General features: G+C 40.2%; 1 protein-coding gene across 8 annotated transcripts in view; it reads right to left on the bottom strand.

Annotated features, from left to right (window-relative positions):
- dock3 (dedicator of cytokinesis 3) overlaps window positions 1-21,284 on the bottom strand; it is a 966,938-nt gene that overhangs the window by 751,894 nt on the left and 193,760 nt on the right. For all 8 annotated transcript variants that reach the window (XM_063067780.1, XM_063067785.1, XM_063067784.1 and 5 more), the window contains exon 5: window positions 20,789-20,885. In XM_063067780.1, coding sequence (XP_062923850.1) covers window positions 20,789-20,885 — 97 coding nt within the window. The remainder of the gene's footprint in view (window positions 1-20,788; window positions 20,886-21,284) is intronic.

Below are 21,284 nucleotides of genomic sequence, written 5' to 3'. Positions count from 1 at the left end.
ACTTAGAAAGCTGGGTGACATCAGATGGCAGGTGCGACATGGACATCAAAAAAAGAATAGGGATGGCAAATTTACGAGAATGAAGAGTATACTGACCAATACTAAACTAGGCACGACAACCCTCCTCAGAGTACTGAAATGTTACGTTTATCCAGTTATGATATATGGCTCAGAATGTTGGACAATATCTAGTAAGATGAGGAAACGAATTGAAGCGGCAGAGATGTGGTTTTTGAGGAGGGTGCAAAGAACATCATGGACGAAACGAATATCTAACAAGGATGTCATGAACAGAGCAAACACAAAAGAGAGATAATGTATGAGATCATGAAAAGGCAATGTAACTTCATTGGACATGTGATTAGGAAAGGGGAGTTAGAATGCACGGTAATTATGGGAAAGATTGAAGGGAAGAAAGAGGAAGACAAAGACAAATGATGATGGACACAGCAGCCAGAGAACTGGAAATGAATACCAATGAATTGATCCACTTGACCCCAAACAGGAGTGCGTGGGCCATGGCAGTCAAAGCTCAAACTGGGCACGGCACCTGATGATGATGATGACGATGATATAAAATAATTTTTGTTCTAATTATTTTCTTTCTTTTGAAAATGATGTATAATTTATGCTTCTGCTTTTCTTGTGACTGCTACTTATATGATGCCATGTGCCTGTGATGCTGTAGCAAGTAAGTTTTACATGGCACCTGTACATACATGTAGTTGTGCATACACCAATAAATTTTGACATTGACTTTGAAACCTGAAAGCACGTACCACTAGGCTCAAGGACAGCTTCTATCCCACTACTATAAGGTTACTGAACCCGGTCTGACCTCACAATCTACCTAGCTTGTACTAGATATTGGTAATTAACCTGTTCCCTGAGATGCAGATGGAAAAGGCAGGAAAGGGAAGAGTTACAGATGGGCAATAAAAGGAGACAACAAAAATACAATTGCCACCGTACCAGTAAAAGAGATGAGGAAAGGGACCTGATCAGGTTAGAAGCAAGGGCTGTTCCAGATAATGTACTCAAAACAATGTAGCTTGGATCCATATAGATTCCAATAATCATGCTTTTGATTTCAGGGAAGTGAATAGAGTTTTTAAAAAAGAGGCTGTTCAATGAAGGAGAGGAGAACTATGTTGTGCTTGGTTGGAGGAATTTGTGCAAAGAAGACATCTTGATGAAATTGTTCTGTTTTGAAATTCCAAAACATTAAACTAATTAGAAAAACGAGAGAGCCAGAATGCGAATCTAACTCTGCTCTTTAATCAAGGCACACATGTATCATGTGATGGCGTCACGTCATAAGCAATTCACGTATTTTTATATGTAATCCGTAATCAATTATATTAATGAAAAAGAATGCTTAATCAAACAATATATTTATAATTTTACTCAAATATTAAATACACAACACTCGTCCCTGCTTAACTATTAACCAGTCACTAGTTAATCTGTACCATACCTTATTATATTTACTATTAACACACTTTAGTTTGTTATTTATGTGTGATTCATCTGTAGATTTTATCCTTAGCTTCATAAGTTATTGCATGTTATGTATACTACTGGTTCAGAGAAACATTCTCTCTTTCTATATACATTATATGGCATGTATATAGTTAAATGATAATAAATTTCACTTAATAAACTCCATCTATCTACACAGTATACTTATATAATATAACTACTATACAGACATCCACAGTATAGTAATTTTTAAAAATTGTCCCATATAGGCAGAAAGATTTAATCACGGTGGAAAATTTCTTACTCTTGTGGAATACATCTTTCCTGACGGGCTGGGGAGGGGTCACTCTGCTTGCCAGATGAGACTTGTGGCTGTGAAACAATCTCAGGTTCTGGGGCCTCCTCCATGGTGGCTGCAGGCACTGGCTCAGAGACTGCAGAAAGTGGTTTTGACAGCTCTGATACCTTTCTTCCCTTTCCTTTTTCTTCTTCTAGTTTATGCATCTTGATATTGGGAAGATCCATTCAGTTCACTGGAGTATTCTCTTATTAATCCTATTGCTCCCTTTACAATCTCATCTCTCCTCTTGGTTTCCTCATCCACAACATCTACTGATGAATCCTGTTTTTGTATCTTCGTTGACTCCTTTCTTTTTGTTCTTCCATTCATCTAGCTGGGCTTGGTCTTTGCCTCTACTTTTACAAGCAGTTTTTTGTCTTCCACTTAAGTTCTTGCAATAACCTTAATGCACACATAACCTTAATAACCTTAATGTAGATTCTGGTTCTTTTAGTCACAAAAGCCAAATGCTTGGAACTTTTCTGAAGCTCCTTGAACTTTCCTCCAGCTTAAAACCAAGCCACATGTCGCAAGTAACTACCTAATTAACATATCAGAGGCTGTCACAGATGTAACCTACAGAAACTGTTTAGTCAGACCACTGTTTTCATCACTTTCATGCTCCCTCTGAGCAGCATGCTCCCTCCTTGGTCCAATATGCTCTCCAATCAGAGGCACAGTAGTTGGCATCAGCACCGGTTTGCCCTCTGTTGGACAGCAGTTCATGTTGTACAGTATGGATGGGGGATGGGTCTCTATTCAAATTGTAGCTGTCTGAGCCAATTACTCCCCAACAATGCTGCTCTTGTTTTTACAAGCCCAATGTGGGTTGTTGGTTGTTTTATTTCACTGCCATGAATGTCATTCCCACAGGAGTAATCTTTTCTCCCGTACAAGTTATTTGAATATCTGCAGGCTTCAATTTAGTATCTTTGAAATGCTGTTCAAACTCATTGTGTGGAATTGCTGAAACAACTGAGTCAGTGTCCAATTCCATTTTAATTAATTTGCTGTTCACTTCTGGTGTAAGCCATATTGCTTGTCTGGCTGCCTACATCAGAAAGATGTAAGTTTGTTTTTTTAATTACACAACAGATGATGTACACTGAGCTAATGGAGCAAAATAGTAATGGGATAGCCAATGAGAATTAAGTACCATTTCTTGCTGAGTGCATTGGATGGAAAAGCATATAGTTTGCTTATGAATTTGACTGCTCCAACCATACCAGCCAAAATGAGCTTTGCTGATAATGTGAAAGTAATGCAAGAACATTTAGAACCAAAGCCATTGTTGACTGCAGAACACATTAGGCTTCATAAGCAGAATCAAAATGAAAGGGAGTCCATTTCAGTGTACATGGCCGAATTGGTAGTTTTCAAATTGTAAATCTCAAGACCACTCAGTCTTGTACCACTCTCGTCATTATCAGATTTTTTCATCAACAGTATGCAGATTAGTGATCGTTCTGAAATTGCAACTTGTATTTTTAGCTTTTTCTGTTTCCTGTGTAGTCCATTTATTTTGGTCTGCCGGACATGTTCTTTGTACGTGACCTACTTTGTTGCATTTTCTGCAAGTTTTGCTTTTAATTCTTCATTTGTCTGTACATGAGCCCCTGCCACAACAGTAACACAATCTGTTCGGCCAGGCAGGCCTCCGTCTGGATGTTCACTCTCACTTTCATTCCTGACTGCAACTCAATTTCATCTGTGTCTGCATTTTCCACTGATACAGCTATTTCATCTGCTCTTATAATTAAGTTATGCTTCAGTTAGGAGCTGTTTTTGAATGCTTTCTTGTAAGATTCCACGAAATAAGTCATCCCTCAGTTCATCAATAAGACATTCACTGAACTGACAATGCTCAATCTCTTTAATTTACCCACACACACTGAAATAGACTTCCCTTTCCTTTTGATTCTACTTATGAAACCTAAAGCATCTGCAATCAACAATGGCTTTGGATCCAAATGTTCCTGCATTACTTTCACACTATTAGCAAGGCTCATTTTTTGGAGAAGTCAAACTCCTAAGTAGGGAGACATCTCAGGTTTGTTTTTAAAAATACCCTGTCACCACTGTTCGGTTTTATAAATCCAAAACGTTAAACTAAATAGAAGAAAAACAATAGAGCCACAGAATGAGAGTCTAATTCCATTCTTTACTTTAAGGGAGGTTCTAATGTATCATGCAGTAGTGTCATGACACATGCAATTCATGTATTTTTAGATATAGCCTGCAAACACTTTAAGCAAACAAGAATGCTTCATCAAACAGTATATTTACAATGTTACTCAAATACTATTGAAATATTAAATACACAACAGAAATTATCTATGACTGTCTAGGAATCAATGGCCCAATATTCTATGGTGCAGTCATGACTGCAGGAAGGTCTGAGTTGTCGAGGGTTGGTGTTCAACCTCCACCACATAGCAGTCAGTTGGCAGGCAATTGCAATGCCTTTCTTAACAGATTTGATGACAATGTTAGGGCTGATGCCCAGTAAATGGAATGATGTTCAGAGGGAATGAGGTTCAGTAAATGTAGTGTAAAAATTAGAAAGATAAATCAAGATCATGCTGGCACTTATTAATAATTAGATCCAAAAAGGGTGTCACAATTAGGGTTCTGGATGGAATGGGAAGTTTGAAGATGGGAGATAGGGTCCACAGTCTGGGATGAAGACTCCTAGCCAAACAAGCAACAATGGCGGTGAAGGAGGCAGAAGAACTCAACATCATGTCAGACTCAGAAGTCAGATTTGAAGATGTAGAGAACTATACCCGAGGTCTCTGCTGAGGACTGATTTTTTGGGATTAGAAGGGGTTATTGAAAACAGCATATGGATAAGATAGTAGCAGAAATATGAAGAAATCTAAGAAGAAAGCAAACCCATAGTAGTATTTTAATTCAACAACTAGGTAAAGCAGGAGTCTCATGTAATGTTCACCTCTCGAAGAAGCATACCTTTCTGCATACTATCTGGCTCAGGAGAAAATGACAGCAAAAGCCAGATCAGCAGCATCACAAATGTACAGTTATATGACAGATAGGTTAAAGTCTAAGATGGCAAGTTCATCAACAAAGTAAGAGCACAAGGGATCCAAGGGAATGCAACAGCCAAGTAGGTCAGACACAGGAAGCAAAGGTGATTGATGTTTTGTGGCTCTAAGACTAGTACAGGTAGTGGCCTACATGAAAGGTGGTTAATGCAAAATCCCTCATCTTATTTAAACAGCAATTGCATTTTATTAAACTATCAGCTCAGTTACAATGGGTGAATGGCCTTCACTGATCATTAACATTCCAGGATTGTTTAGTTTTTCCTCCCCTAATGGCTCACAGTGGAGAAAAACAGTATCAGTAAAATCTGAAAAGTGACAACGACTTTGTGAAACATACAAAAAATGTGAAATTCTTTTGATCCAAACCTTTCCTTCACAAAGAGGAAAATGATGAATAGAAAATGAAGCAATTTAACTTAAAATATAACTTGATGAGATTTGACTGCATGGAAATACGCTGAAGAATTGAAGAAATGCACATTAATTACAATTAAAATCTTTGAAAGTAGCAAAAAACACTACTAAATTAGCTTGTTGTTTGAATATTATTACTCATCATGAGCCAGTTGTTTCAGCTAAAAGGTACAGTTTGTACTGAATGATCCTTCAGAATGGATTCACAGATTGGAGTTTGTGCAGTTCTGATGGAATTAAACAATGCTCACTTTGATTAGCTCAGACTGTATCTCACATTTATTATGAAACACTGTTCATCATGTTGAGAGAGGGAAGATACATACTTGTTTAGGCTATTAGTACAAGATAAGTCTATAATGCTGCAATGTATCTAGTCATAAGGTATAAAGCTACATCCCAAGCTTGCTTTGGGCTTCATTAGAACAGTGTAGGACACAAGACAAAGTATGAGAAACAATCAAGTTTATCACCATAGACATTTTTCATGAAATCAGATGTTCTGCAGCAGCTGGACAGTGCAATATTTAAAAAATTACATTAAGCTACCTATGAATATATAAAAAACAAATAGTAAAAAAAGAGAATAAAATAGTGAGATAACATTCACGGGTTAATGAACTCTTAAGAAATCTCATGGCAGAGGAAAAGAAGCTTTTCCTACAAAGTTGAGTGTGCATCGTCAGGCTCCAGTATCTCCCCTCAATCATATTAATAAGATGAGGACATGTTCTGGATGCTGAGAGTCATTCACAATGAATGCTATCTTCTTGAGACATCGCCTTTTGAAGATGTCCTCAATTGTGGGGAGGCTAATGCCCATGATGGAACCAGGTGAGTCAACAAACTTCTGCAGCTTTTTCCAATCCTGTGCATTGGTGTTTCCACACCAGACGGTGACGCAACCCATCAAAATGCTCTCCACAGTACATCTGCAGAAATTTACAAATACATTTGATGATATACCAAATCTCCTGAAACTCTCCATGAAACAGAACTGTTTGAGTGTCTTCTTAATTGCATCAATACGTTGTGCCCAGAATAGATCTTTGTGATGTTGGCAGCCAGGAACTTGAACCTGCTCACCCTTTCCACTGCTGACTTCTCAATGATGACTGGTATGTGTTTTCTGGTTTTCCCTTCCTGAAGTCCACATCAGTTCCTTGGTCTTGCTGATGCTGAGTGCACGGTTGTTGCTGCAACACCTTTTAACCAGCCAATCTCTCTCAAACCTGTACGACCCCTTTTCATCATCTGTGATTCTGCCAACAACAGTTATGTCATAGGCAAATTTATAGATGCTATACAGTCATGAGAGAGAGAGCAGAGCACTGGGCTAAGCATGCATCTTTGAGATGCGCCTGTGTTAGTAGTCAGTGAGGAAGTGATATTATTTGCTGTCCACACTTACAGTAGTCTCCCAATGACAAAGTCAAGGATCCAGTTGTAGAGGCCCAGGTTTTGAAACTTGTTAAGTCATACTAAGGGGATGATGGCATTGAACACTCAGCTGTACTCAGTAAATAGCACCCTGACATAGTAATAATGGAAGTGTGCTGGAGATTTGAAATAATAGGCAACTGGAAATTCAGCATCAAACCTGCAGACTAAATATAGATGCTCATAAAGCAGTCAGCTAATGTATAGAAATGCAGTTTACAGAACTACTAAAATCCTCAAGTATAAGTTGCTGCCTTAAATGGAATGAATGCTTAGGTTCCTGGATGGTGGGAAGGAAAAAAGGTAAAATTAGACATTGTCAGAACCTGAGAAACTAGGAGAATGGAATAAAGTCAGTCCTAAGAGGAACCTAGATGGTAGGAGGTAGTCAAGATTGATTTGGGAGCCTGTAGGCTTGTAATGGGCACTGTACATTAATCATGAACTCAAATTGTGATGATGTAGTCAAGGAAAAAAAAAACACCTTCAAGAGGGAGGAGAAGATGGCGGCGTGACGCAGCTCGCAGCGGCCACTCCGGTGATGATGTCTGTTATTTGTCAAGTAAGGTGCTAGGCACAATCCTGATTTGATGGAGACGGATGTGAGAGCACCGAGGAACATCTGGTGAAACTTCTGAAATGCCTGCTTCGCTGCTGCTGCTACTGTGTGGTCCAGAATCTCCGGAGGAGAAGGCCCCGAGTCCTCAGCTTTGCTTGTTGCTCGGCAGCCGGGGTGAGGTCAAAACGCTTGGCAGAGGATGGTGCTCGGAGAGGCTGTATCAGAGGGGCTGGTTGGAGGCACGAAATTTTTGGACAGACTCAGAGTCGGCTGCAGTCGGGTGCTTCCAATGCATCAGCAAGTTGTCGGCGCTTGGAGGTTCATGGCAGGGAGAGTTTCTCCCTTCTGCCACGTGCGTTAGATGATGAGTCAATTGGGACTTTGAAACTTTTTTTTTATACCGTGCCCATGGTCTGCTCTTTATCAAATTATGGTATTGCTTTGCACTGTTGTAACTATATGTTATAATTATGTGGTTTTGTCAGTTTTAGTCTTGGTTTGTCCTGTTTTTCTTGGGATATCATTCTGGAGGAACACTGTATCATTTTTTAATGCATGCATTTCTAAATGACAATAAACGAGGACCGAGTATCCTCATAATCTAAAAAAAAGTAGTCAAGAAAGGACAAAGAGTCAGAGATGGGACAATATAAAAGAAAAAATTCCAGCAAAGCCAAAGAAATTTTCTAGTTTGCTATGAAAATAAGAAACAATTTCAGTACACTCATCAATGCACCAAGACAATGAAAGAGGGGACGTATGTAGGTGTCCTTCCTGCTTTTTGAAATCTAACATTCTGGGTTGGGGTAATGAAAAATAAGACTTCAAACCTACTTTTACAGGGATATAAAGTAGCTCTGTGACAAGAAAGGAAGCATATGCTTTCCCACCCCACTTTCTGTTATACTTCCTGTACCAGGACTAACTGGTTTTCTGGAAATTCCGGTAGTTTTCTCTGTATTACAACTTGTAGCATTGCCCTGTGTTAAGGAGGGCTTATTGCCCAGTCAAACAAGTACCATCAAGTTGGTATCAAATGCTGGGGTCTCAACAGTTATCTCGGAGAAAACTTGTCCATCATCAACTAGATCCTGAAGCTGCTGCAGAGACGGATGAATAACTTTTTATGATACAATGTATTTTATTTAAAGTCTTATTACTGCCCTTCCACTTTACCAAGCTTGACCAACTCTTCTATTCATTGGCTTCCATACATACCAGATGCATGCCAAATGGAGGTATAGGTTGACCTTCACTAATCCAACTACCTGTAATCCGGTTCCTTCGATAATCCGGCACTGATTATGCTTAATGTGATCCTTCTGTAATTCAGCATTTTCACTGATCCAGCACTCCTCAGGTCCCAATGGTGCCAGATTAGTGAAGGTCGACCTGTACCATAATGCCATATTTAAATATAATTCAATCTGTAATACATCTAGGAAAATGTGCTAAATGATTAGCAACTACAGACTACTGTTACAGTAGAATCCATTCGCTAATGAAATTCTGCTTATTCTATACTATCAATTTTGCAAGAGCATTACCACTAGTTCTGATACGCAAATGATGGCTTCTGGGACAGGAACAAACCAAGGATGAAGAAGCTGAAAGAAGTACTTAACTATATAACATTACATTTCCTTCATAAAGACAAGCAGTACCTCAAATAACTATACTCTAACCGTTCCTTCTATTGCGTATATTTGCTTCAGCAATAAAAGGAAAACTTTGATTTTACAAGATTATACACTGTAAGAAAGAGTGATTTCTGTTGTTGACACTCTAACACTTCAATTCAGCCCCCAAAGCAAACTGAACACAAATGCAATTATTTCAATTTCTCAGTGGTGAAGTGTCAGCTTATTTCACTGATATGTCTTGATCAGCACAGATATCAGGGATTAAAGAGCCTATTCCTACACTGTACTTTTCCATGTTCTATGTTTTATGCATGCTTGGAGGCAGAAACCACAATGCGAGCCACAAAAGCTACCCTACTTTCAGGTGACCAGTCAGTGTCCATAACAGAATCCGACATGAGAACTACTGTGCAGAGAGACAACCCCCATGGGGCTGCCAAGCCAGACAACATCCCAGTGTCTGGGATGTTTAAAGATGGCATCAGTGTACATCAGCGACGCTGCAGGAATTTGTACATTTTCCTCTTAAGTATATCCTTTTGAACTACTTTGCTGTAATCTACAGCATATAAATTTCCTCTTAATAACAGATTACGAAATTGCATCAATGTTCTTCAGATCTCACGTTTGACAGTTCAACGTGGAGCAGTTAAGAGAGTTCAATAAGGATCAATACCAAGGCCAAACATGGCAGGAGAGATGGGATTCAAACCAAGCTGAGGCACAGAGAGATGAGGCCTCCTCTGCCTTTTCATGTAAGGTCACTTGAAAATAAGATTGATGATCTCAGGGCAAGGCTGCTGAATCAGAGGTACATGAGGCAGATCTCAATTGTTTGTTGCATGGAGACTTGGTTAAAGCCTGATGTATACTTCTGCGTCAAATCTACGCCATAGGGTACCGCGTACCCTACACCATAGGGTGACATGCACCTCCCCAAAAAAGTAACTTATGCTTCGCGATGACGCAGACCGCAACAACTGTGATTGGTCTGCTTGGTAGCATCGCATTTCCTCCTATGCATTTCCGGTTGCATTTCTCCACCATGTCTGTACACTGATGTGAAATAAATGGTTGGAGCAATGAACCAAATCGTCAAATCTACCTGCTGACATCCGAAAATATTTGAAATACATTTTCTCGTCCATGTCTCTCACGAAGAAACTCAACACAGTAGTATAGAAACCCCACTGCCAACTAGCGTTTTGGCGGTGAATTGCAGAGCGACACAGACACAACGCATGCTTGCTACGGCATAGAGCTACGCAGAAGTATAAATCAGGTCTACAGCGTAGGCCATGGCGTAACCCGTACGCATTAGTATAAATCAGGCTTTACAGTGAATATGCCAGATGCAGCTATCTGACCAAAAGATTTTCAGAATGAATTGAACCTCGAATTGCGGTAAGGAAAGAGGTGGCACCATATGCTTTTTAGTCAATTCTCAGTGGTGCACGGACGCTGGGATTAAGTCGATTTCTTGTTCCCCTGACATAGAACAATTAACAATTAAACGTAGACCATTCTATTTGCCTCAGGAGTTCTCATCCATGATCCTGACTGCGGATTACATACCATCACAGCCGATTATAAGCACTCACGAAACTGCACAATGCTGTCTATAAACAAAAAACAGCCCATCCTGACACATTTCAAATTATAGTCAGTGACTTTAACTAGGCTTGTTTGAAGAAAGCCCTGCCCAATTATCACCAACATGTAACCTGCTGCACCAGAGGTCCCAACATACTAGACCACTGCTACACTATGGTAAGGAATGCCTATTGCTCCTTTCCAAGACTGTACTTTGGCAAGTCACATTATTTGACTGTACTCCTACTACCTGCATACAGACAGGACCTAAAGAACAAGGCTCCAGAGATCAAAACAACCAAGAGATGATCTTGGGAGGCTGAGGAACAGTTACAGGATTGCCTTGAGTCACTGGACTAGGGGTGTTCAAGAACTCATCTGAGAACCTGAATGATTACACCTGAGTCATTACAGCACAAGCTGCAGATGAGCATGTGCTAAAGAAATCGTTCAAGGTTTTCCCCCATTCAGAAGCCTAGATGAACAATGAAATCTGCAACCTCCTAAGAGCCGGGTCAAAGGAATTCAAGTCTGGAGATCAAGAATGCTACAAGAGGTTCAGGTCTGTTCTCCAGAAAGTTATCTCACAAACAAAGTGGAGATTCCAGACGAGTACTTAATCAACAAGGGATGCTCAACAGCTGTGACAGGGTTTGAATGCTATAACCTCTATAAAGCTAAATCTTGTGACATATGGGACAGCAGAGCTTTGCTTCCAGATGAGCTCTTCCTAGAGATGCTGCCTGGCCTGCTGCGTTCACCAGCAACTTTGATAAGTGTTGCCTCAATGCCTTTTATGCTCACTTTTACCATCAGAACACGGAGGAACCATCGCTCACTCCCACATCCTCCAATAATTCTTTGGTCTCAGTATCTGAAAATGACATGTGGGCTGCCTTCACAAGAGTGGATCCAAGGAAAGCATCCAATCTGGATGGAGTACCTGGCTGAGTACTGAAGATCTGTGCCAATCAACTGGCTGGTGTATTCATGGATATCTTCAATCTCTTGCTCCGGCAGTGTGTGATACCCACCTGCATCAAGCAGGCTTCAATCGTACCGATGCCCAAGAACAGCATGGTAACCTGTCTAAATGACCATCAACCAAGTTTGCTGACAACACCACTGTTGTGGGCTGTATTAAAGGGGTTAATGAATCAGCATACAGGAGAGAAAACTTAGCTAAGTGGTACAATAACCACCACCTCTCAATGTCAATAAGACCAAGGAACTGATTGTAGACTTCAGGAGAGGCAAACTTGAGGTCCATGAGCCAGTAATCATCTGACAATCAGATTTAAATTCCTGGGTGTCACTATCTCAGAGTACCTGTCCTGGACCTATCATGTAAATGTAATTGCAAAGAAAGCAAGGCAGCGTCTCTACTTACTCAGGAATCTGCAGAGGTTCGCCATGTCATTGAAAACCTTTGCAAACTTCTGTGGATTTGTGGTGGAAAGTGTGCTGACTGCTTTCATTATAGCCTGGTATGGGAACAGCAATGCCTTTAAGCAGAAAAACCTTCTAACGGCAGTGGATTCAGCCCAGTGCATCATGGGTAAAACCCTCCCAACCATTGAGCACATCTACTTGAAACACTGCCATCGAAAAGCAGCATCCAAAGACCCTCACCACTCAGGCCATGCTCTTTTCTTGCTGCTGCCATCAGGTAGAAGTGCCTCAGGACTCCCATCACCAAGTTAAAGAATAGTTACTACCCATTAACCATCAGGCTCTTGAAAAAAATGGGATACTACACTCATTTCAGAACTCTGTTATATTGTTATTTCATGCTCCTTATTTACATCTGCATTTGCACAGTTTGTTTACAGCTCCTGATGTTTACACTTCACAGTTACTGTTCTATAGATTTGCTAAGTATTTCTGCAGAAGAGGAATCTCAAGGTCATATGAGGTGACATGCATGTACTCTGATAATATATTTTATTTTGAACTTTGAAGCATTCAGGGAGTGTGCACACCAGCTCAATAATGTCATTGTGGACATCGTCAACATTTCACTCATCCAGGTTGCTGTCCCCACATTCTTCACATTTGCCACTGTAATCCCTGTACTAAAGAACTTTACACCTTCAGAACTAAATGACTACCATCCGGTGGCAATGACACCAATCATCATGATGTGCTTTGAACAGCTGGTAATGGCACAAATCCAAAACTCCTTTCTTGCCGTACTGCCACCAATATGCTTACCAACAGAACTGCTCTACAACAGATGCTATAGCATCTGGCATGCACCTGGTCCTGATACACCTCAAAAACAAGGATATTTATGTCTGAAGTTGTTAATGGATTTTAGGTCAGCATTTAACACTATTGCCCCACAGACTTGGTGAATAAATTCCTAATCCTCAGTTAAATACCCCACTGTGTTCTGCAGCTGGGTGTTGGACTTCCTGCCCAACAGACCTCAAATAGTCAGGATGCACAACCGCTCCTCCCTCCCATCATCCTCAACACTGGTGCCCCACAGGGCTGTGTGCTGAGCCCACTGCCGTACAGTCTGCTTACACTCAACTGTACAACCAAACACCCAAGTAATTACATTGTCGAATTCGATCACACAGCAGTAGTGGGTCTCATCACAAACAATAAAATAGCCACAGAGGGGAGGCAGAAGTCCTGAGGCCTGGTGCAATGCAAATAACCTCTTCCTCAATGTCAACAAGACCAAGGAGATTGTTATCGACCAGGAGAGCTCACATCCCCATTTATTTTGGTGGCAATTTCAAACTCATGGGAGCGTACATATCACACAACCTCTCATGGTCCCGGAACACACCCTACGTAATCAAGAAAGCTCACCAATCCCTCTACTTTCTGAGGAGAGTTGGGATTATGCACATCAAAACCCATGACCTATAGGTGAGCAGTAGAGAGCCTCCTAACATGGTATGGAAATTGTACTGTGGCAGTACCCAAGCACATATACAGAAAGGTGCCAGAGAAAGGACAGCAACATCATGAAGAATTCCACCCCTCCCCCCACTGTAATTTGTCCCATTCCCTTCAGGGAAGGAGGTGATATAACATCCATGTCAGCACGTCCAGACTCAAACACAGTTACTTTTCTCAAGCAATAAGGATAATCAACATCTTTACCCAACTAATCCACCCCAGCCACCATTACTTTATCATTTTCTGTTAGAGTCACCTAATGTACAGACACTCCTGTACCTAGCATCACTTTATGTAAATACAATTAATGTACATATATGAGCTATGCCTTTATATTTATTGGTTATTTTTATTATGATCTTTACCTTATTGTGTTTTTGTGCTGCACTGGATCCAGAGTAACAATTATTTCATTCTCTTTAACTGGAAATGACATTAAACAATCTTAAATAACCTTGCTGTTCTGTGATCACTAGCTAAATATAAACCCCAGCCTGAGTGATGTCCGGGTCTTGTCGCATATAAGTAATTGACTATTTAATTCCCACAAAGTAGCAATTTAGCCTGGACTTTCTTCACTTAAACTGACTGCATGAACAGAAAAAAAAAGCATCTCAACAGCCTCATTCATCCTCTTTGGGTCCACAACTGCTGCTAAGGCCAAGCCCATGTGAACATCAGGTTGTGCAGATTTAGGAAGCCAGTCAGGATATTTACTGTTTTCTAGAACAGAAAATATTGCATGGTTTTCATATCCTGCTCTTGAACATCAAGCTGTTGTTGGCATATTCTCTCATTGCTAAACATCAGATTCTTCATACATGCTTAACACTATATGTGGCATTAAATAGATTTAGAGACCAGTTTACTAGTGATACACACATCAGAAAATCAGTAGAAACAACCAGATTCCAGCATCAGCAGTCGAGGAAGCACTCAGCAGGTTCTCATACAGGGTTACAACCGGAAACATCAACTATTCTAGATGCTGCTTGACCCACTCAGACTATTAGTTGCCACAGAATCAAAAAACTCAAGTCACACTAAAAATATTCACTAATAATCTGTGAATTGAAATAGATGTAAACTACGATCAGGATTATTAAGAAATTTCATCATTAAGTAAATTTCATCATCTCTACCTCTACAATTTCATGACAACTCAATCAATCAATTTTTACTAGTATCAATCAGCTACTTGTAGTAACCATTTCAGGCCCTAAACATCACAACAGGTAAAAGGCATAAACATCACAACAGGTAAAAGGCATAAACATCTTCTGCTGAGCACTCCAAGCAATAATAGTAGTTTCTTTTTTAAAATTGTACTTCATATATTCGCTTCTATTGAACAAAAAAAATATAACTCCTGGGCTCGACTGTACATATCATATTTAAAATCACATTCAAACACAATTCCTATTTTTATATGATACCCATAGACTGCTAAAATATCCCACACCTTATTCCTGCAATTTGCCGCCTTATTAAGTAATACTGAAGGAATAATATTGCCATTAGATTAGGAACTTACAGGCTAGAACTCACTATAAAAAACTTAAGGTCCTGTGTTAAGCTAACAGCTGACGTGAAACTCACTAGACTATAGTTCCCAGGACTAGCTATTTGAATAACAGAACAGACTCACCAGTCTATAGCTCCAAGGACTATTCCTTGTTTGAATAACAGAACATTAGCTACTCGCCCGTCCTCTGGGATCTTACCTGAGCCTACAGAGGACACAAAGATATTGGTCAAGGCCCCAGCAATCTCTTCTCTTGCCTCTCTCAATAACCTGAGGTGTATCCCATCAGGCCCTGGGAATTATCCACCTTAGTGGACTTTGAGAGACCCAACATTACCTCCTCCTTTACCTTGAAATGCTCAAGCAAATCGAAACTGATCATCCTATCCTCCATGTCCTTCTCGTTGCTAAATACGGATATAAAAAACTCACTTAGGACCTCACCCACAATTCTGCATCCAAGCAAATGTTCACCCTTTATCCTTGAGTGATCCTACACTCTCCCTAGTTATACTCTTGCTCTTGATGTATGTATAAATACAGTGGGATTTCCCCTTAATTCTACTTGGTAATGACTCTTCATGGCCCCTCATAGCTTTTCTGATTCCCTTTAGTTCTTTTCTGGCTTCTTTACAAACCTGAAAGGCTCTGTTTGATTCTAGCTTCCCAAGCTTTCCACACTTCTTTTTCTTCTTGACTAAGTTAATCACGTCTCTCGACATCCAAGGTTCTCTAACCCTGCCATGCTTGTCCTTCCTTTTTACTGGAACATACCCGTCCTGTATTCTATGCAATTGGTTTTTAAACATCCTCCACATATCAGATGTGGACTTGCCCAAAAACAGCTGTTCCCAATTAACTCTCTCCATTTACTGCCTCATGCTCTTGAAATTTGCCCTGCTCCGATTTAATACTCTCCCAAAAGGTCCATACTTATCCTTATCTATAGCTACCCTAAAACGTAAGGATTTGGGGTCACTGTTCCCTGACAGTTCAACCCGTGAAAGGTCGGTCACCTGGCCAGGCTCACTACCCAACATCAGGTCCACCCCTCCTCTTTCTGCACTGTCTACATATTGATTTAAGAAACCTTTCTGGGTGCACCTAACAAATTCTGTCCCATCTAAACCTCTTGCACACAAAGTTCCAGTTTATATTAGAGAAGTTGAAATCCCTTATGACAACAACCATATTGTTTTACACCTTTCCATAACAGCTTATCATATGAAGAGCATTTGATAGCTCTGGTCCTGTAGTCACTGGAATTCAGAAGAATAGGCAGGAGCAAAGAGTGGGAATAAAGGGTGCTTATTCTGGTGCGCTACTGGTGTTCCACAGGGGTTGTCATTGGAACCAATTATTTTCACATTACATATCAATGATTTGGATGATGGATGTGATGGCTTTGTGGCCACATGTTTGTGGCCAATACAGAGATAGGTGGCGCAGATGCTGTTTTGGAAGCAGGGAGTCTGTAGAAGGACTTGGACAGGACAGAACTATGAGCAAAGAAGTGGCAGATGGAATAAAGTGTAAGAAAGTGTATGGTCATGCACTTTGGTAGAAGGATTAAAGGCATGGACTATTTTCTAAAAGGGAGAAAATTCAAAAATCAGAGGTGCAAACGGACTTGGGAATACTTGGGCACGAGAGAGGAGCTGGCCAAAGTGGATTGGAAAGGGACACTACCAGGGATGATGGAAGAAGAGTAATGGCTGGAGTTTCTGGAGGTAATTCAGAAAGCACAGGATAGATACACCCAAAGAAATATTCTAAGGGGAAGATGACGCAACCGTGGCCAACAAGGAAAGTTAAAGACAGTATTAAAGCATAAAAGAGGGCAAATAATATTGCAAAAATTAGAAGACTGGGGAGCTTTGAAAAACCAAAAGAAGACAACTAAAAAGCTATAAGGAGAGAAAAGATTAACCATGAAGGTAATTTAGCCAATAATATAAAAGAGGATATCAACAGTTTTTTCCCCCAGATATAGAGAAAAAAAGACGGAAGTGGACATTGGACAACTGGAAAATGGCACTACAGACTTAACAATGGGGAACAAAGAAATGGCAGATGGAATTACTAAGAATTTTGAGTCAGTCTTCACTGTCAAAGACTCTAGCAGTATGCCAGAACATGCTTGGAAGCTGAAAACTCCGAAGGGATTGTAAATAAATAATCTAAATCAGATGAACTAATCTCCAGGGCTCTGAAAGAGGTAGCTGAAGACATTGTGGAGGCATTAGTAATGATCCTTCAATAATCACTGGATTCTGGAGGACTTGAAAATGCAAATGTCACTTCACTCTTCAAGAAGGAAGAAAGGCAGAAGAAAGAAAATTATAGACCAGTTAGCCTGACTTCAGTGGTTGGGAAGATGTTGGAGTCCATTATTAAGGATAAGGTTTCGGGGTACTTAGAGACACATAACATGATCAAGTAGGCCAAAGTTATCACGGTTACTTTAAGAGGAAATCTTACCCGAACATTCTGTTGGAATTCTGTGAGGAAATAACAGGCAGGATAAACAAAAGAGAGTTAGTGGATATTACTTACTTGGATTTTCAGAAGGCCTTTGACCTTCTGCACATGAGGCTGCTTAACAAGACAAGAGTCCATGCTGTTACTTGAAAGATACTAGCATGGATCGAAGATTAGCTGACTGGCAGGAGGTAAAGAGTGGGAATGAAAGGGGCCTATTCTGGTGTGCTGCTGGTGTTTCACAAGGTTTAGTATTGGGACTGGTTATTTTCACATTATATATCAATGATTTGGATGGTGGATGTGATGGCTTTGTGGCCACATGTTTGCAGACAATACAGAGATAGGTGGCGCAGATGCTGTTTTGGAAGCAGGGAGTCTGTAGAAGGACTTGGACAGGACAGAACTATGAGCAAAGAAGTGGTAGATGGAATAAAGTGTAAGGAAGTATATGGTCATGCACTTTGGTAGAAGGATTAAAGGCGTGGACTATTTTCTAAACGGGAGAAAAATTCAAAAATCAGATGTGCAAAGCGACTTGGGAATCCTTAGGAGAGCGTCCAGAGGAGGTTCACAAGAATGATTCCAGGAGTGAAAGGGTTAACATCTGAGGAGCAGCTGATGGCTCTGGGCCTTTACTCGATGGTGTTTAGAAGAATGAAGGGGAATCACACTGAAACCTATCAAATGTTGAAAGACCTAGATACAGAGGACATGGAGAGGATGTTTCCTATAGTGGGCAAGTCTAGGACCAGAGGGCAAAACTTCAGACTAGAGGAACACCCCTTTAGAACACAGATGAGGAGAGATTTCTTTAGCCAGATTGTGGTGGATCTGTGGAATTGATTGCCATGGATGACTGTGGAAGTCAAGTCATTGAGTATATTTAAAGAAGAGGCTGATATGTTCTTGATTAGTCAGTGCATCAGAGGTTGTGGGAGAAGGCAAGAGAATGGGGTTGAAAGGGATGATAAATCAGCCATGATGGAATAGTGAAGCAGACTCAATGGGCCAGTTAGGCTAATTCTGCTCTCATATCTTGTAGTCTTTATGATCACTTGTTTATCTGTACTCTCGTGCAATCCCTGCCCTGATTAGCACATGACATTGGGAGCAATCCAGAGATTACTACTACCCTACAGGTCCTGCTCTTCAGCCTGTTTCCTAACTCCCTAAATTCTATGTGCAAGACCTCTTACCCCTATCTAGATATGTCATTGGTGCCAATGTGCACCACAACTTCTGGCTGCCCACCCTCCCCCTTGAGAATCTTCTGCAGCTGTTCTGAGGCATTGTGGAGCCTAGCACCTGGGAGGCAACACACCATCCTGGTGTCTCTGTCATGATCACAGAATCTCCCATCTGTCCCTTTAACTATAGAATTTCTTATCACCCATCGCTCTGCCTGATCTTATCCTTCCCTGCCTAGCCTCAGAACCATCCACAGTGCCACTGGAATGGCTGCTGCTGCTGTGCCCTGATCGGTCATCCCCACCAGCTATATCCAAAGAAGTACACTTGTTGCTGAGGGGAATGGCCACAGGAGAACCCTGCACAAACTGCTTACTCCTTGTACTTCTCCTGGTGGTCACCCATCTATTACCTGAAGCTTGTCCTCCTCGGTAAAAGAATCATCTCTGAGGTTTTTAGCATCTCAGATGTTTCTGAGTACATCCATCTCCAGTTCTGTGCCAGAGTTAAATTCTATCCATCATTCCTTGATCCACCTTCCTCATAGATTTAAGATTCTGTTGTAATGCTTGATAACCACTGTCCACAAGATTACGAATTTTCGCGTCATCCACAGAGCCAATAACATTCTCAAATTGTTTGTATAAATGACAAACAACAGTAGACCCAACAACAATCCTTGTGGTACACCACTGGATACAGTCCTCCAATCTGAAAACAACCCTCCACCACCACTCTGACTCCTATAACCAAGACAATTTTTCATCCAACGAGCCAGCTCACCCTAGGTCTTATGTTAAGGTAAAACATAAGGGTCAGGGAACTCTTTCTACATCGTCCAGGACAGTAGGTAAGAGTAGAAGTGAGCAAGAGAACCCTTCAACTATGGTAGAAGAGAAGTTCATAAAGGAAGACCTTCCAAAGTGGCATCAGTTCAGAAAATCCTGTCATCAAAAGAAATGTGATAGAAGTAGAGAAACTTGCCTCGTGTATCTCCTTTAAACTTTCCCCCGCAACTTAAACCTATGCCCTCCAGTATTTGAAATTTCCATGCCAAATTCCAACTATCTACCTTATTATATCTCACAATTTCATATACTTCTATCAGTTTATTCCTCAGCCTCTGACACTCCAGAGAAAACAGCCCATGTTTATCCAGCCTCTCCTTATAGTTAATACCTCCTGTAATATGGCAACTAGAACTGCATACAATATCCCAAATGTAGCTTAACAACAATTCTGCATCTTTTATACTGATGCCCTAGTTGATTTACAACCCTATCCACTTGTGTGCCACTTTCACAGAAACATGGACTTATCACCAAAGATCTGTATAAAGACCATGCCATTTACATCTTATATTTGACCTCCCAAAGTGCAACACTTTACATTGATCCAGATTAAATTCATCTGTCATTTTTTCAACCATATTGCCAATCAACCTACATCCTGTTATATCTTTACACATCTTCCTCACTATCAATATTTTTGATAAATCCTCTTCCCACAGATGCAGCCTAATCTATTTACAGCATTTTCAGTTTTTTTTTGAGATTACTTCTCTTATTTACAAGTGCTTACCTCAAAATACAACGTTCAGGTTTAAAATGTGGTCACTTGCTCAATTTCTGTCAATGCACTAAAATGAAGTGTCTTAATTGCCCAAAATCTTTAAAGGAAAGAATGAACACAATGCGCAAATACTACTACTTGCAAGCACACCATTAGAAGCTCCTGATTTTAAAAAATTCTACCACAATCACATTTCAGTATAGAGAGTGGTTAAAGGTTTTTCTAAGCACTAGAACAACCAATCTTACATGTTGATTTTATCTTTTTATTCTACACAGACATTAAAAACATTAATTCTGTGCAATTTTATTTAAATTTACTTCTATACCAGACAACACATATAGACTATTTTCACCAGAAAATTATCATTGAACACGCAGATAAGTAATAATTATTGCCAACAAAGAATTATTTAAGAGTTCAGTATTTGTCCCAAATAATACTATAACTTGCAATCTGAACACTGGTACAAATGGCACCTGAATATAAAGCCTCAAATTAAGTTCAGCTTGTAATTACTCCACATGAAAGTCATCAGCCATTAGAAAGTTTTGTGCTTACCACATAGAGTTGTTTCCAGAGCATCACCCAATCTTGCAATGTGGCAGTGACCTCAGTAACAATAGAATCTTCCAGTGGAACAACTGTTTCAAATTGGCTGCAAAATAATATATAAACTACTCATTTAACAGCCCATCAACTTTGAAAAGAAACAAGATTTATCGCAAATGTAATTGTTTTCTGTATAAATACCATCAATGAAAAGATCAAGAACAGCGGCAACAATTGTTATTATTTTCTACATTGACTGCTAAATTGCCAACTTTGGGAAGATTAATGGGTTTTCTGCAAAGCAGACATATTCACTATAAAACATACAATAACCTCAATTCATTTTGAAACCTATCCTTGGAGCATACTTAGAAACCATAGAAACTACAGCACAGAAACAGGCCTTTTGGCCCTTCTTGGCTGTGCTGAACCACTTTCTGCCTAGTCCCACTGACCTGCACACGGACCATATCCCTCCATACACCTCCCATCCATGTATCTGTCC

The sequence above is a fragment of the Mobula hypostoma genome, chromosome 15 (genome assembly GCF_963921235.1).
Source record: "Mobula hypostoma chromosome 15, sMobHyp1.1, whole genome shotgun sequence".
NCBI classification, from domain to species: domain Eukaryota; kingdom Metazoa; phylum Chordata; class Chondrichthyes; order Myliobatiformes; family Myliobatidae; genus Mobula; species Mobula hypostoma.
The sequence above is the reverse complement of the archived record's forward strand: the minus strand, read 5'-3'. Positions and strand labels throughout refer to the sequence as shown.